General features: G+C 39.7%; 1 protein-coding gene across 1 annotated transcript in view; it reads left to right on the top strand.

Moving 5' to 3' along the window:
• Positions 1–607: 607 nt before the first annotated feature.
• Positions 608–12,781, top strand: part of LRRC7 (leucine rich repeat containing 7) — a gene marked incomplete at its 5' end in the record, with an annotated part of 58,802 nt that continues 46,628 nt past the window's right edge. Inside the window, 4 exon segments of the mRNA XM_009870041.1 lie at positions 608–671; positions 5,399–5,473; positions 7,875–8,019; positions 10,043–10,115. Coding sequence (XP_009868343.1) covers positions 608–671; positions 5,399–5,473; positions 7,875–8,019; positions 10,043–10,115 — 357 coding nt within the window.

Genomic DNA, 12,781 nt, shown 5'->3' with positions numbered 1-12,781 from the left:
TTTGCCTACGTTCGAAGTGGGTGAATTTTAAACACTTTTAACAGTCAGGCTCCCCCACGCTAGGATCCCTGCCTTTGTCAGCTAGAGCTCGGCTTGAGATAACTGGTTTCTCTACTGCACAAATTCTGAGATAAACCTGAGAGATTTATTCTATTGACTTCAGTAAATGAAGAATCTAATAGTGGAATTTTTAGCAATTTTTCACTTTTTCTGTTACCTCATTGTTTCTTTCCATGAAAGTGCCTTCTTGCTGTTATGTAAACCCGAGTTATTCCTCACTTAAAGCCTTTTCCTGCTTAAAGCATGGTAGATGTTAACTTTTGGTTCACCTCCATATCACAAGTTCTTGTTTGACTCTCTTATCACGCCGTGAAGAAGGATTTGGATTTTGCCTTGGCTAATTTTGCTGTCCCTTGCTAACGTTTTCGTTCAAGAGCTTTACCAAATGTCTTAAGGGTGGACGATATTGTTCTCATTTGCATCAATATCAACCTGATACGGTTCTTTCGGCAGCAGCCGCGTCATTTGAGCTTTATTTTTAATCTAACCAGAATTTGATATTTGGTGAGTAAAAATTTCATCTTGGCTATTTGCTCCTCTGTTACAGGTCAATGCACAAACTGACTCAACTGGAGAGACTTGATCTGGGCAATAATGAATTCTCTGAACTGGTAAGAAACGCACCAGATTTTTAGCAGAAAGCCTGTATGTTTGGGGTGCTCTGTGCGTGCGATGTTAAAATTTTACTTAAAAGGCGTTAACTGTGTCATGTATGGCCACGTTTCCTTCTAGAATAGATTTATCCTAGTTCGTGAGGTGAATGTTGATAACAGAATATGCTTCATCTACATCAGGCATCTGGGGTTCAGATCAAGGTCACAGAGGATTCTCACTGAAATATCTCAGTGTGGGATGAACTGATGATCTTGATATAAATACTTGCATCACTTATGTATTAATTCCATAATATCTATAATTATATCTTGCAAATATTATGGATTGCTATTAACAGAAGTAGATTTTGGACTCCAGAAGCAATTTCTGTCCCTAACTCACCTCTGAAGGGAGAGTGGGGGTCCCTGAGATGTAGTAGCTTTGGGGAATTTTCTCCAGGATCGGTATAGGAAATGATCACAGAATGCTCAGATCGAGTCGCGGTTCCCTTTAGAGATGTTTCTGCTGCATCTGTGGGAATTGAGACTTCTCAGAAACACCTTGAGGGGGCTGAAACTGTGGTTTAAAAGGTGCCTGTTTTTAGGGAGGGCTCACTGACTTCGTCTTGCAGGACCTGTAAATACATTAAGAGAAGTAAAACTTAGAAAAAATTGATGCCTCATCCTCTTTGAGACATCTCCATCCATTTCACTTTAAGCAAATTTCAAAATGTGATAGTAGAAAGCTGTAGCAAAGAGTCTACATCTGGTTTACACCATCTACCAAGATGATTATACCCCTGTTAATGTTTAATACTTGATACTGCTGTGTAGGAGAAAACGGATGTTTGTAACTCAGGTTTTTAATTAAAACTAGAAATCTTCTGCATAGGCAAAAAGAATCAAATTTTCAGAAGTGGCACTTGGAAGTTGGATCATATGACAGATAAATGTGATTCGTGAATTCAGAGGATCTCTTTGGGGAGGGTGGTTTAGTTTTATAGAGTGATGTTGAAATTTAAAACCAAGACTACGTTTTCCACTGTAGTATACTGTAGTATACTGTCCCCTAAGAATGATAAATCAGAAATCCAGTGGCCCCATACTGCTATTAGGACCAGACTCCCTGAGTTGACTTGTTTGTCAGGAAGCTGGTCCATAAATGTGTGAACTAGAATCAAAATCCAGAAGGAAAATGAGTCAGGAGGCAAGGGGGACAGCACGAATATGCTGCAGTGTCATAGGGAAGTGGCACTAGTTCAAACCAAGATCACGTGAAGAAAAGGATCGAAAGGTCCTGTGTTTGTAGATTCTGAAAATCTGATTTGGGTTTTAATAGAGAAAAATACTGCCCAGACCTGTGGTGGTGTAGAAGAGATTAATTTCTTTGACAGTCCATCACGGGTTATTGAAGTCCCTCCTTTGCACTGGAAGACTCTGTGCTCTGTGCACAGACAGTCTGGAGCAGTAAGAATAAAGATGGTTGCAAAAAATGAAGTAATTCTGTTTGCTCATTTCCTGGAAACAAGATTATACAAAACACGAGATAGATACGTGTGCCTAAAATAGAAATTGTCCCTTCTTAAATAGCAGCCATATTCAAGTGACTTAGCGCAGTCAGGGAAGGGAACAGGTCATCTGTGCCACAGGTCTCTGGGAAAGCTGGAGCATTAAATCACAAGGTTTGGGTCAAGGGTTTGAAATCTCCCAGTCTTTGCAGCATCTGTTCCATTCCATTCCATTCCATTCCATTCCATTCCATTCCATTCCATTCCATTCCATTCCATTCTTGTAGCAATCCATATGGAAAATGAAAATATTCTCAAAAAAATGCATCATCAGAAGCATTTCTAACAGAGAGAAATCAGTTTTTAACACCGTTTAGTAAAACACCAGTGAGATCTGATATACCATAAATACCATTTCTTGACGTAGGTGGACTGAAGTTGAATTTAACACCATCTTTTAGTGATTTAGAAGTACTGAGGGGAGGAAAAATAATCTGCATTTTCAAGTCAAGATATGACATATATTCTCTCAAGAGCTGGTTTTATGAGTGACTTAAACTCAGCCATGAAGCTCTGTCTGCCACACGGCCGATGTGAATTATTTTCCTCCGTGCAAATGTGCCAGTTGGCTGGAGCTGGGAGCCCTCTGGGGGAAGTTTAACGGTTGTCTGAGAAGGGAGCTAGAGCAGGAGATCTTAACATCTGGAAGCCCTCTGAGGCCACATCTCCTTAAGCTCTACTCCTTTTCCTGAGCTCTGGTTTCTTCTGCTGTCTTCAGGCTGCCATTTGTCCCATTCCAGCAGCCCGTGGAAGTCGTGTAACTGCTTTCACACCCTGTTGCAGGGTTTTGTGGGAGTTCTTTATTCTCTTGGGTTCTTATAATGCCTCTCATTGGGGAAACAACCCAAAACCTGTCTAGAATAAGAACAAGAGCTTCCTGCAAATACAACAGCACAAAGGCTGGTTGCTCTTTCTCAGGGTGACTGAACCAAGCAGCCTTTCCCCATCATCTTTAAAGCCCTTGATTTAAGGAGAGGGAATGACTACTCGCTTATTGAGGATAATGGGTATTTACTTTTGGAAACAATGGACTTGATGAACCACACAAAAAATGACCTGATTGTCAGAAGTGCATTTGCCTTGCAGCAGATGAGCTGGGTTTGGGATGGATGTGGGTACATTTTTTTCAGGAGGTAGTAAAAAGTGACCCTTTGGTCTGAGATAAAGCACCAATGAGATTTTTTTTTTTTTTTTTTTAAATCTTGAGGACTGACGTGGCCCCAAGCCTGAAAATATCGGGTTGGAAAACAATACTAGCATTTAGCGTAATGAGCAGAGAATAAAAATATATTTAAAGTCTTGTAATCATTGTAAGTTCTCAGGTTTGCCTGAGACAGCTTGCTAGGTTTTCCTTTGATGGCTTTGGATATGCTAAATGTATAGCTTTACTCTGTCTGCAGTAAGATTTTGCTGTGTATTCCTCAAGATGTGGAAGACAACTCTCCCTGGGTTGGATTGGAAGGGACCTTAAAGATCATCTCATTCCAGAGCAGTCCTTCCAACCTGGCTCTCTGTGGAAGCTTGAAAGACATGGGCTGAAGCGGCGAATACTGCTCTGGCGTGAGCAGTTTTGGAGTCTGTACGGGTTTATTTCTCAGTGTGGTCTGAGAATAGATGATCTCTAGAGGTCCCTTCCAACCCCCAAAGTTCTGTGATTCTGTGGATGCTTAACCATAATCAGTATTGGTAATTGTATTGATACTGATAGAGGCATACCATAATCCATGCTCGAGAAGTTTCAGCTGGAACCGTAATATGCACAACATCGGAGCAGTCTGTTGCCTTTGAGGAGGGCATCTGTCTAACGAGAGGAATTTAAAAGAAAATTAAAATTGACTGGGGAAATTGTGATTATCTATAATAACCTTAGTCAAGGAACATTCTGGAAGAATAAAGAAATGTTCATCATCACAGGAAAAAATAGGATGAAATGACCATTGATCAGTTTAGCCTGGAAATCAGAAGTGGGTTTAACCATTGAAGGGCAACAAAATCTCAGTAGAATTAGCCAAGGCAAAATAAGTTATCTTTAAAGTATCGACTAGTAATTTTTTAATAAAAACCCATTATGTGACAGCATGGAAATCTGAGGGATTGAGCTCTCCCAATTTGCAGATTCTTTCTCATTAAGATTCATCAGGAGCTTCTCCCATAATGTACTGTGTGACCTGGGCAACAGGAAAATCAGATTTCTTCTGGGAATTACAGCATTCTAAAGAGCTTAGGCCACAGGAGATAATTAGAGGTCTCACTTGAGGTCCCGTGATGCTAGACAGGTACACTTATTTCTAGTTGTGTTGAAATAATTCTGGTGCAGTAGTACTACAGACTTTTAAAATGCTAGAATGTTCTCCAGTCAGAAGCAGATGAAATATTTAATAGAAATTTCTGGCAGACTTTGAAAAAAAAAATCTCTGCAAATACCTGTGGAAACAATGTTCCATGAGAGAAAAATGCTGCTTAGGCTGAGGCAGGGAAGTGTTTCTGCCCTGATAATTCTTGATTTTCCCAGCTCTAACAAATGAGAAATGATTTGGGGAATTGCCTTTTCCAGTCCTCTCACTAATATCCTGTAGTGTTGAAAAGAATAGAACATCTTAGATTAAAGTTTAATATTGTAGTTTTAAGGCTTTATCATTGTGCACTGCTGGTTTAACTGCTGAATATGACAATTGCAGACATTAAATCGTACATAAGTGTGGAATGGCCAAGGAAATGTTCAGCAATGTGACTCTGGGAAGCTATTTTTGAGACTATAAATCGTGCAAAAAGGCAGAGTTTTGCACGTGCTGCAAGATGAGATCTGGTCTTTCTTCTCTGTGCAGCGTTTCTGAAGCTCCACGATTCTCACTTCTCTTTACTTGCCCTGTTAGGAATGGCGTACGACCGAGAGACTGTTAGAACATGAACCTCCGAGGTGTCCTTCTTTGTATTCATTTCTTTTCCAAAGACTTTTTCAAGTTTCTAAGTCTTGAAAAAGAGCAACAGCGGTTAAATTAAATGAAATGAGTATACTATTCCTGTGATTAACTACCTGAAAGTCTGAGGTGGGTTAGAAAAAGAAAGAAAAGGTGAAGGGAGTTTATTTATTATTTTTTAGAAAATACTAATGTATATTTAACTAAAGAAAAAACAACTTTTATTTAACTGTCAATAATGCTGTGTTCTTTTCCTCAGCCTGAGGTTCTCGAACAAATACAGAATCTAAAGGAATTGTGGATGGACAATAATTCTTTGCAAATACTACCTGGGGTATGAACATTTATTTTATGTATTCAGATTATCGTGTGATCCAGTGAACTATTTACCTTGCAGTAAAGAAATGCATGTGCTTTTCTCGAATGAGTACATATTCCTAGTTCCTATAGTCATGAATGAGCAGCGAGAAATAAAAGTCTCGGCATAGCCGTTCACACGAAAGCCTTTTAATTGTTGTGTTATTACATAATAGTGTCTAAATGGGGATTCTATTTAAGCATCATGTGGTTTTTATTGTATGGCAAATTTGTTTTTCTATTGTCTTCTTGGTCCCCATGCATCAGGTAACAGTTTTATAAAAAAACCCCTAAACCCTGAGATTTAAAAAGAAAGAGGAAATATCAAGTAATCTAAATAAATATCAGAATAAGAGGTGGTATGGAGAGATACAACTATGCTAAAAGCCATTCTGAGGCAGTGGAATAAAGATCCATTTCTCTGGAAAGCTCTCCATTCAGAAACAGAACAAAACATGTTTGACAATCTAAACTTTGGGTCTAGTTCTGTATTAGTGCTTTTTCAGAGCTGTTGCTCTCCCACAGTAGGACTTTGATTTTCAGGTTTTATCGCCATAAATTGAGATTATCACTCTAAAATACCTGCAGTGAGTATGACTGGAGAAAGGGATCCCCGTCGTTAGCACCTTATCAGAGGTTTCATACGCTAATGTTCTTCATTGCTGGTGGGAAATGTGGAACTGGATTGAGCACAAACATGGCTAGGTGTTGGAATAAGTACTTCCTCTTTCAGCTTTGTTAGTCAAAATCCAGGTTTTTTGCATTGAGCAATCACAGGTTTTTGACTTGGATAGAATATTTGGTGTTAAGCAGGATGTTTGCACAGAAGATGAGCTTTTTCAGTCACTGCCCAAATATCTGCTTTTTGAGTGCTTTGTTAATGGGGAAAAAAATAAAAAAGAGCTGATATCGAAACCACTTCTTGAAACTGAAACCAGCTGGAGATGAAGAGTAGCAATATTGCACTATTGTTGCTACAGTACGACTGAGCAGAAGAACTATCAGATCCACAAGAAAGTGCAGGCACAAACATTTTAACCATTATGCTTTTTTTCTTCTATTCACAATGGAGTTGGTTGATGTATCTATAGCTGAAATGGGTTCCAGACGCAGTCCTGCTGAGCTCTCAGAATCCCTGGAGAGGGTGTTTAGGTGTTCAGTAGATCACGGAGCCAAATCCCAGGGAGCGTAATTATTTTCAGTGAAGAACTCGTGTTTCCTGAATCTCATTTTAGTAGACCCTAAATGAAGTTTCTATGCAAGTCTTCTCTGCTACAAGAGGTTTAAAACATATTAGCTCTAAATTTTGACTTTTAAAAATGGAAAGGAAATACCAACTTGTAATTGATTTCAAGATTTAGAGATTTGCCAGGTTTCTGATGTCAATAATTAGTTTTTTATAAAGGAGCCTGTACTAGAAACCAAGTTTACGCTCAACTATTGACATAGGTAGAGTGGCAAAGTTGGATTTTTCCCCTTATAAAACAACTCAGACGAAAGATAATGTGCCTTCTTGGAAGCACAGAGCAGATTTCAGCAGGGTAAGAGGTGATAAGCGAGCTACGATCATATTATTTGAAAAGTACCTCTAGATGAAGCTCTCTGAAACTATTTTCCTTTTTCCTGTGCACAGTAAATAACCACTAAAAGTGGTATGCTGATCCACTTGCAGGTTGTCATTTAAGGAGAATGGGTTATGGTTGATTTTCTTGGTGAAATTCCATGTCTAGAATGATGTGACCCTCTTGTGCTGATGGATCAATGAGCAAGTTGCTTCTACAGGTTTCACGCTCTTAAGAGGCTACACAGATTTCAAAGAAATTGGGGGGGAATTCTGTCACGTTGGTCGGTGATGTTAGAGCTGCAGATAAACGCTGCAGTTAAACGCTGTATTTACGAAAGTGTCCGATGGGGGTTAACCGCTCAGAATTGAACTATGAATATCTAAAGTCTAATATAGATTGTAGAAAATTCAGAGAATCCGTTTGATGCAGAAAAGCTTCACCTGCATGCCCAGCCTTGAGGAATCTCGAGGACTGGTGAGTCGATGGGAATTGGGACTAAATGCCTCTTGGCTCTGTGTCCAAATGATGGAATGATACAGCTGTATGACTGATAGCTCAAATTTTTGGCAGAGATCATGAATCTGGAACACGTGAATCAGTTGAGTTTGGGACAGTTCCTTTTGCAGTTATCTGGAGGGAAGGCAGTTAGATCCCTCCCCCCCAATATTACTTCAGTGAAATAAAAGGATGTAGAAAAGGATGCTGAGATAACTGAATGCAAGCCTGCATTACTATTGTTTGTCTTTAATTATGCGTAGAAACTGGTGTGCAGTGTGTATCTGTTCAAGTAACACTTTGTAACGTGCTATTAAGTCTATAGGGAAGTTAAAACAGCTCGTGTACCTGGATGTGTCAAAAAACAGGATAGAAACTATTGATTTGGACATCTCAGGATGTGAAGGACTTGAAGATCTCCTGTTATCATCTAATATGTTGCAGCAACTGCCAGACTCCATAGGTGAGACAAGCTCAGGATTTCTTCTAAAATTTACAGCTGAGGATTTCATGCATAGCTTTTTGTTCGTTTGTTTGGTTTTTAATTATTAGACTCTATAATAGCTGGAACAAGAGCAGCCATGAAATTCCAAAAGAGTTTGAAACATCTGTGTCTGGGCAGTTTGTGAGGACCATTTTGTAAATGCTTAGGAGATACTGAATATTCTGATTTGGTATCTTAAAGAAAATAAGCTGATATGATCGATCTGATCCAAATTCGAAAGGGAGTATAACAGGGTGTGTGTTAACGATGTGAGAGTCTTGAAAGAAATTACTGCTCTCAGTTACCATTTTGCAATTCCACATGACATCAAACAAAGGAACAGTTCAAACCATTTTCTTTTCTTACCACATTGAGTGCTTAAATTCCTGAATAATTTAGAATATATCAAAATTCTGGAAGCTAAGTGCTTCTAGGTACCTCACTCTGTGCATCTGGATAGTTCATTTCAGTCTCGATCCCTTAGGTTTTCTTTGGAAACACGTGAGGTCTTTCTTCTTTTGCTTCCAGCTGACGAGCCTGCCGTATCATCGTCACCTTTTAAACTTCCTGAAGTGCAGTCCTTTGAACAAGGAACTCTTCTTTTCCCCAATTTTAAATCAACTTAGTCAAGATTCCAAAATGCAATGCTAATTAGTACATAGTTAACATATTAATCCCTGCGCTACGTGCGTGTTACTCGGTGCCTTTGACAGCTGCTTTCCATTTGGGTCTTCTACATCTCACCATAAATCCCAGAATTTTTGCTTTATTTGACTTTCTGATATGCATATGCCCTTTTAAAGGGCATTTACACCCTGTGCAAAAGGAAGGAGTGTTTACAATTTGAAATGTGCATTTCTGCAATTAGATATATTCAGGTTTCATTTCCAAATTCCTGTCACCAAGTGGTTATAGATTTAAGAGAAGTAAAGCAAAAGGAGTAATTTTAATCCTGCATTTTCAGATGAGAGCTTGCTGAAATTCATTTTGGCAGAACTTTTTCCTCTTAAAAGAAAATCCTGTTGAGATCTAGATGTTTCTTGGAATGTGCTGATTTGGGAGAAAAAGAATCAACAAAAATGTTTTGCAGTTGAAATGAGCAGTGTTTCTAGCATCCCTTTTAATTAAACACTTATTTTCCTTCGGCTTTCATATTGTGGCACATCCAGCTTAACATTTTTCTCTGTATTAGTGATTAATTTATATTCTCGCCAACATTAATTGCAAATAATCATTTAAACAATGATATTTCAGTATATCCAAAATTCTTTCAGGGAAAAAAAGAAAAGAAAAAAAAAAAGAAGATTTTGAAATGTTAATAAATTCCAGCAGGTGGAAATCTGTTTAAGGTTCCGTTTCTAGCACTGCAATGCAATTTTTTCCCATTTTTTCTGCCTTTACTTTTTTATTACACACTGGTGAAGCGGAAGTTTCCCTCCCTTTTTGGTAACTGTTACCCAGTTATGCATGGGCTTACACTTAGGTATGTAATTATTCTTTTAATGATAAGAATTAACTGCACTGACAAATGCATTCAGGATTGATTCTGGGTTTCTGTCTATATCTGCCTATTGGGAAGTTTGTACATGAAGCATTTACTTCAGATAATTCACCTCATGTTCTGACCTGAGCATCCTTCCCTCAAGGCAACAGAGCTTGAATTCCATTGAAACATTGATAAGCAGAAATACCACTCTTCCTACACAGGTGGGAGGTTGGGTTTTTTTCTTCTTTTTTTTTTTTTTACATTTTTTTCAAGACTCCAGAAATACACTTAGTATTTCGCAGCTCAACTTTTAATCAGTGCTTCAGTCTATTTAAAACATATTTTCAGTGTGACAAGACTGTGTCCCTGTACTGTCCTACATACAGATGTTTTCTAAAATCTAGATCAAGGTTCTTGAGTGTTAGACACTTGTTTAAGGATACAAGAGATTACAGAAAGGAAAAAAAGATTAATGTGGAATACTTTTCTCTTACAACTTCCTTACTTGTTTCGCAGGACTGTTGAAAAGGCTTACAACTTTAAAAGTAGATGACAATCAACTTACAATTCTGCCAAATGCAATTGGAAAGTGAGTATAAATCTCATGCTTTTCACCATCAAGCCAAATGTGTTCTCTCTTCTGCTTGCAGAATGGGGGGTATTTAAGATAAAAAATAAGGCAAAGGTGTACTGAATTATAAAATAATTTTGTCTAACCGCCGGCTTATAACATTTAAATTTAGAAGAACACTGTTACTGGACTTAGTGAGAAGAAGATGAAATGTGTCACATTTTCTAAGAAAAAGAACAAAGATATTTTTCTGTATGAATCACTTGCAAATTAGATGATTAGAGCAGAAAAAGTAGGAGAGAGAGAGGTATTTGGGGGAATATGTCTGTTTCCATAGCAACAGCCTGGACTTGATCCTGAAAATGGCTGTAAACTTCAGATGTATGAGGATTTCTTAAAATGTTGAAGTAGCATAGATGAAAAAGTCGTGGTGCGCACATCAAAATGGGGAAGTATTGCACAAGTAATCTTATCCTGAAAAGCACTACGGATGCCCTTTAGCTATCCTTTGGCCAGATGCTACACGATCACTGGCATGAAATTCCATCCTGGACCGCTGTGTGTCACGAGCTCATTGTGAAACGAAATCAGAGATTTATTGGAAAATTTGAGGCACGTGCAAGCGTGACTCCAAAGTATGGATAAAGATGGTTCTTTATGTTGTTTCACACTATGCGCATCCCTTTCTAGCAGAGCATATCTTTAACATTGATATTTTTGTAGGATACCTCTTCCTCCCTCTTTTTGGTGTGTTTTATTTCAGCCGGTTGTAGCTCAACAAGCTGTTCCCCTAGAAGCAGTTTTCTTCAGAGCCTTCCAAAATTAAAGCGCAGAAGGTGTCATTTCGACTCGTCCAGATACACGACAGTACAGTGAGGTCTTTAAAACAGAAATAATCTCTAGCCCGCACAGACAGTGCTTTACTACTTCTGCACCTATTTCATAGTAATAATTTCAATAATAATTTAGTTCTTGGTGTGCCATTCAAGTCAAAAAAGAAAAAAAATCCATACTGGAGCTATTATAACCATAGCAAATGAAAGCTCACGTCTGGTTCACCGTGCTGCCCTTCTCGCAGTGTCTTTAGATTTGTGTGATATTTGTGGAAAGTTGTTAGAAGCCAGTTATACGAATGACAAAAGGACAAATCTTTGCTACGCAAATCACTGCATAGCAATAAATTCTGATGGGCAGTGAAAGCTCCTAAGGCTCAACACCATCCTGGACACTGCAAAATGTTGTTACAATGTCCAACTTTAACAATTCTGAGGGTCAGTTTTTAAGACCTTTTCAAACCTTTCTTATTTATTGAATTGGTCAAATTGAAGGGCAGACCCTCTTTTATTTTTTTTTTACCTATTACCTGTTCAGCATTGTTTGTCACTGGGCCTTAATTGCATTATTAGTGATGCATGCCTCTGCTCTTAGTGGTGTATGTACAGAGCACTAGGCTAAAAACCTGATAGCAATACCTTATTTTTGAGTGATTGGATGTGCTTTTTAAACAAAGTACCTCCTCTCATTTAATGAGGACAGCATCTCCCACATCAAAATGAATTTCCTTCCTCTGACTTATCCATTTGGATAGTTTCCTACTGGGGCTCATTCTCCTAAATGACTCGTAGTACCCGCTGCAGAGTACATTGTTGTCACACAGAGAGGAGCACCATGGAGGAGGGAACTTTCCCTCCAGGGACCAATTTTGTGACGAGACACACAGCATTTCGATGCTGCCTAAGCCAACAGGGCTCATCGGGAACCACCACCTTCAATTTTGGCTGCCTCATGCAAAGGGCAGGCCTGTCAGTGGCCTTTAGAGTTCAGCCCAGCAAGATAGTATGGGTAGACGGTTGGACTAGATGATCTTAGAGGTCTTTTCCAACCTAGGATGCATCCAGAGGAGTGTGGCCAGCAGGGCAGGAGAGAGGATTCTCCCCCTTTGCTCGGCTCTGCTGAGACCCCCCCTCCAATATTGCACCCACTTCTGGTGTCCCCACCGTAAGGGGCACATGGAGCTGTTGGGACGAGTCCAGAGGAGGCCACAAAGCTGACCCAGGGGCTGGAGCAGCTCTGCTGCGAGGACAGGCTGAGGGAGCTGGGGGTGTTCAGCTGGAGAAGACTCCGGGGGCACCTTATCCCTGCCTGCAGTGCCTGAAGGGACCTACAGGGAGGCTGGGGAGGGACTTTTGACAAGTGTCCAGCAACAGGACAAGGGCAGATGGATTTAAATTGAAGGAGAATGGGTTTAGACTGGATCTTGGGAAGAAATTCTTCAGCGCGAGGGTGGCCAGACTCTGGACTAGGTTGCCCAGAGAGGCTGTGGCTGCCCCCTCCCTGGAGATGTTCAAGGCCAGGTTGGATGAGGCCTGGAGCAACCTGGGCTGGTTAAGGGAGATTGGCTTAGCTGATCTCTAAGCTCCCTTCCAACCTAAGGCATTCTATGATTCTTAACAATTTTGATTCTTAATGAAGTTGAGTTGGGTTGGAACTCTTTTATTTGTGGCGGTCTTCGTTCTCTGCTAATCTGTCTGAAAATATCCCTCATCTCCCTTAGGCCACGTGCCCTGAACTGCTCATTTCACTGGTCTCTTCTCACAGGTATTTAGGGATAGAACCAGGGGCAATGGTTTCAAGTTGCAACAGGGCAAGTTTAGACTGGACATTAGGAAGAAATTCTTCACGGA

Source organism: Apaloderma vittatum, unplaced genomic scaffold (assembly GCF_000703405.1).
Source record: "Apaloderma vittatum isolate BGI_N311 unplaced genomic scaffold, ASM70340v1 scaffold16255, whole genome shotgun sequence".
Classification (NCBI taxonomy): domain Eukaryota; kingdom Metazoa; phylum Chordata; class Aves; order Trogoniformes; family Trogonidae; genus Apaloderma; species Apaloderma vittatum.
The sequence above is the reverse complement of the archived record's forward strand: the minus strand, read 5'-3'. Positions and strand labels throughout refer to the sequence as shown.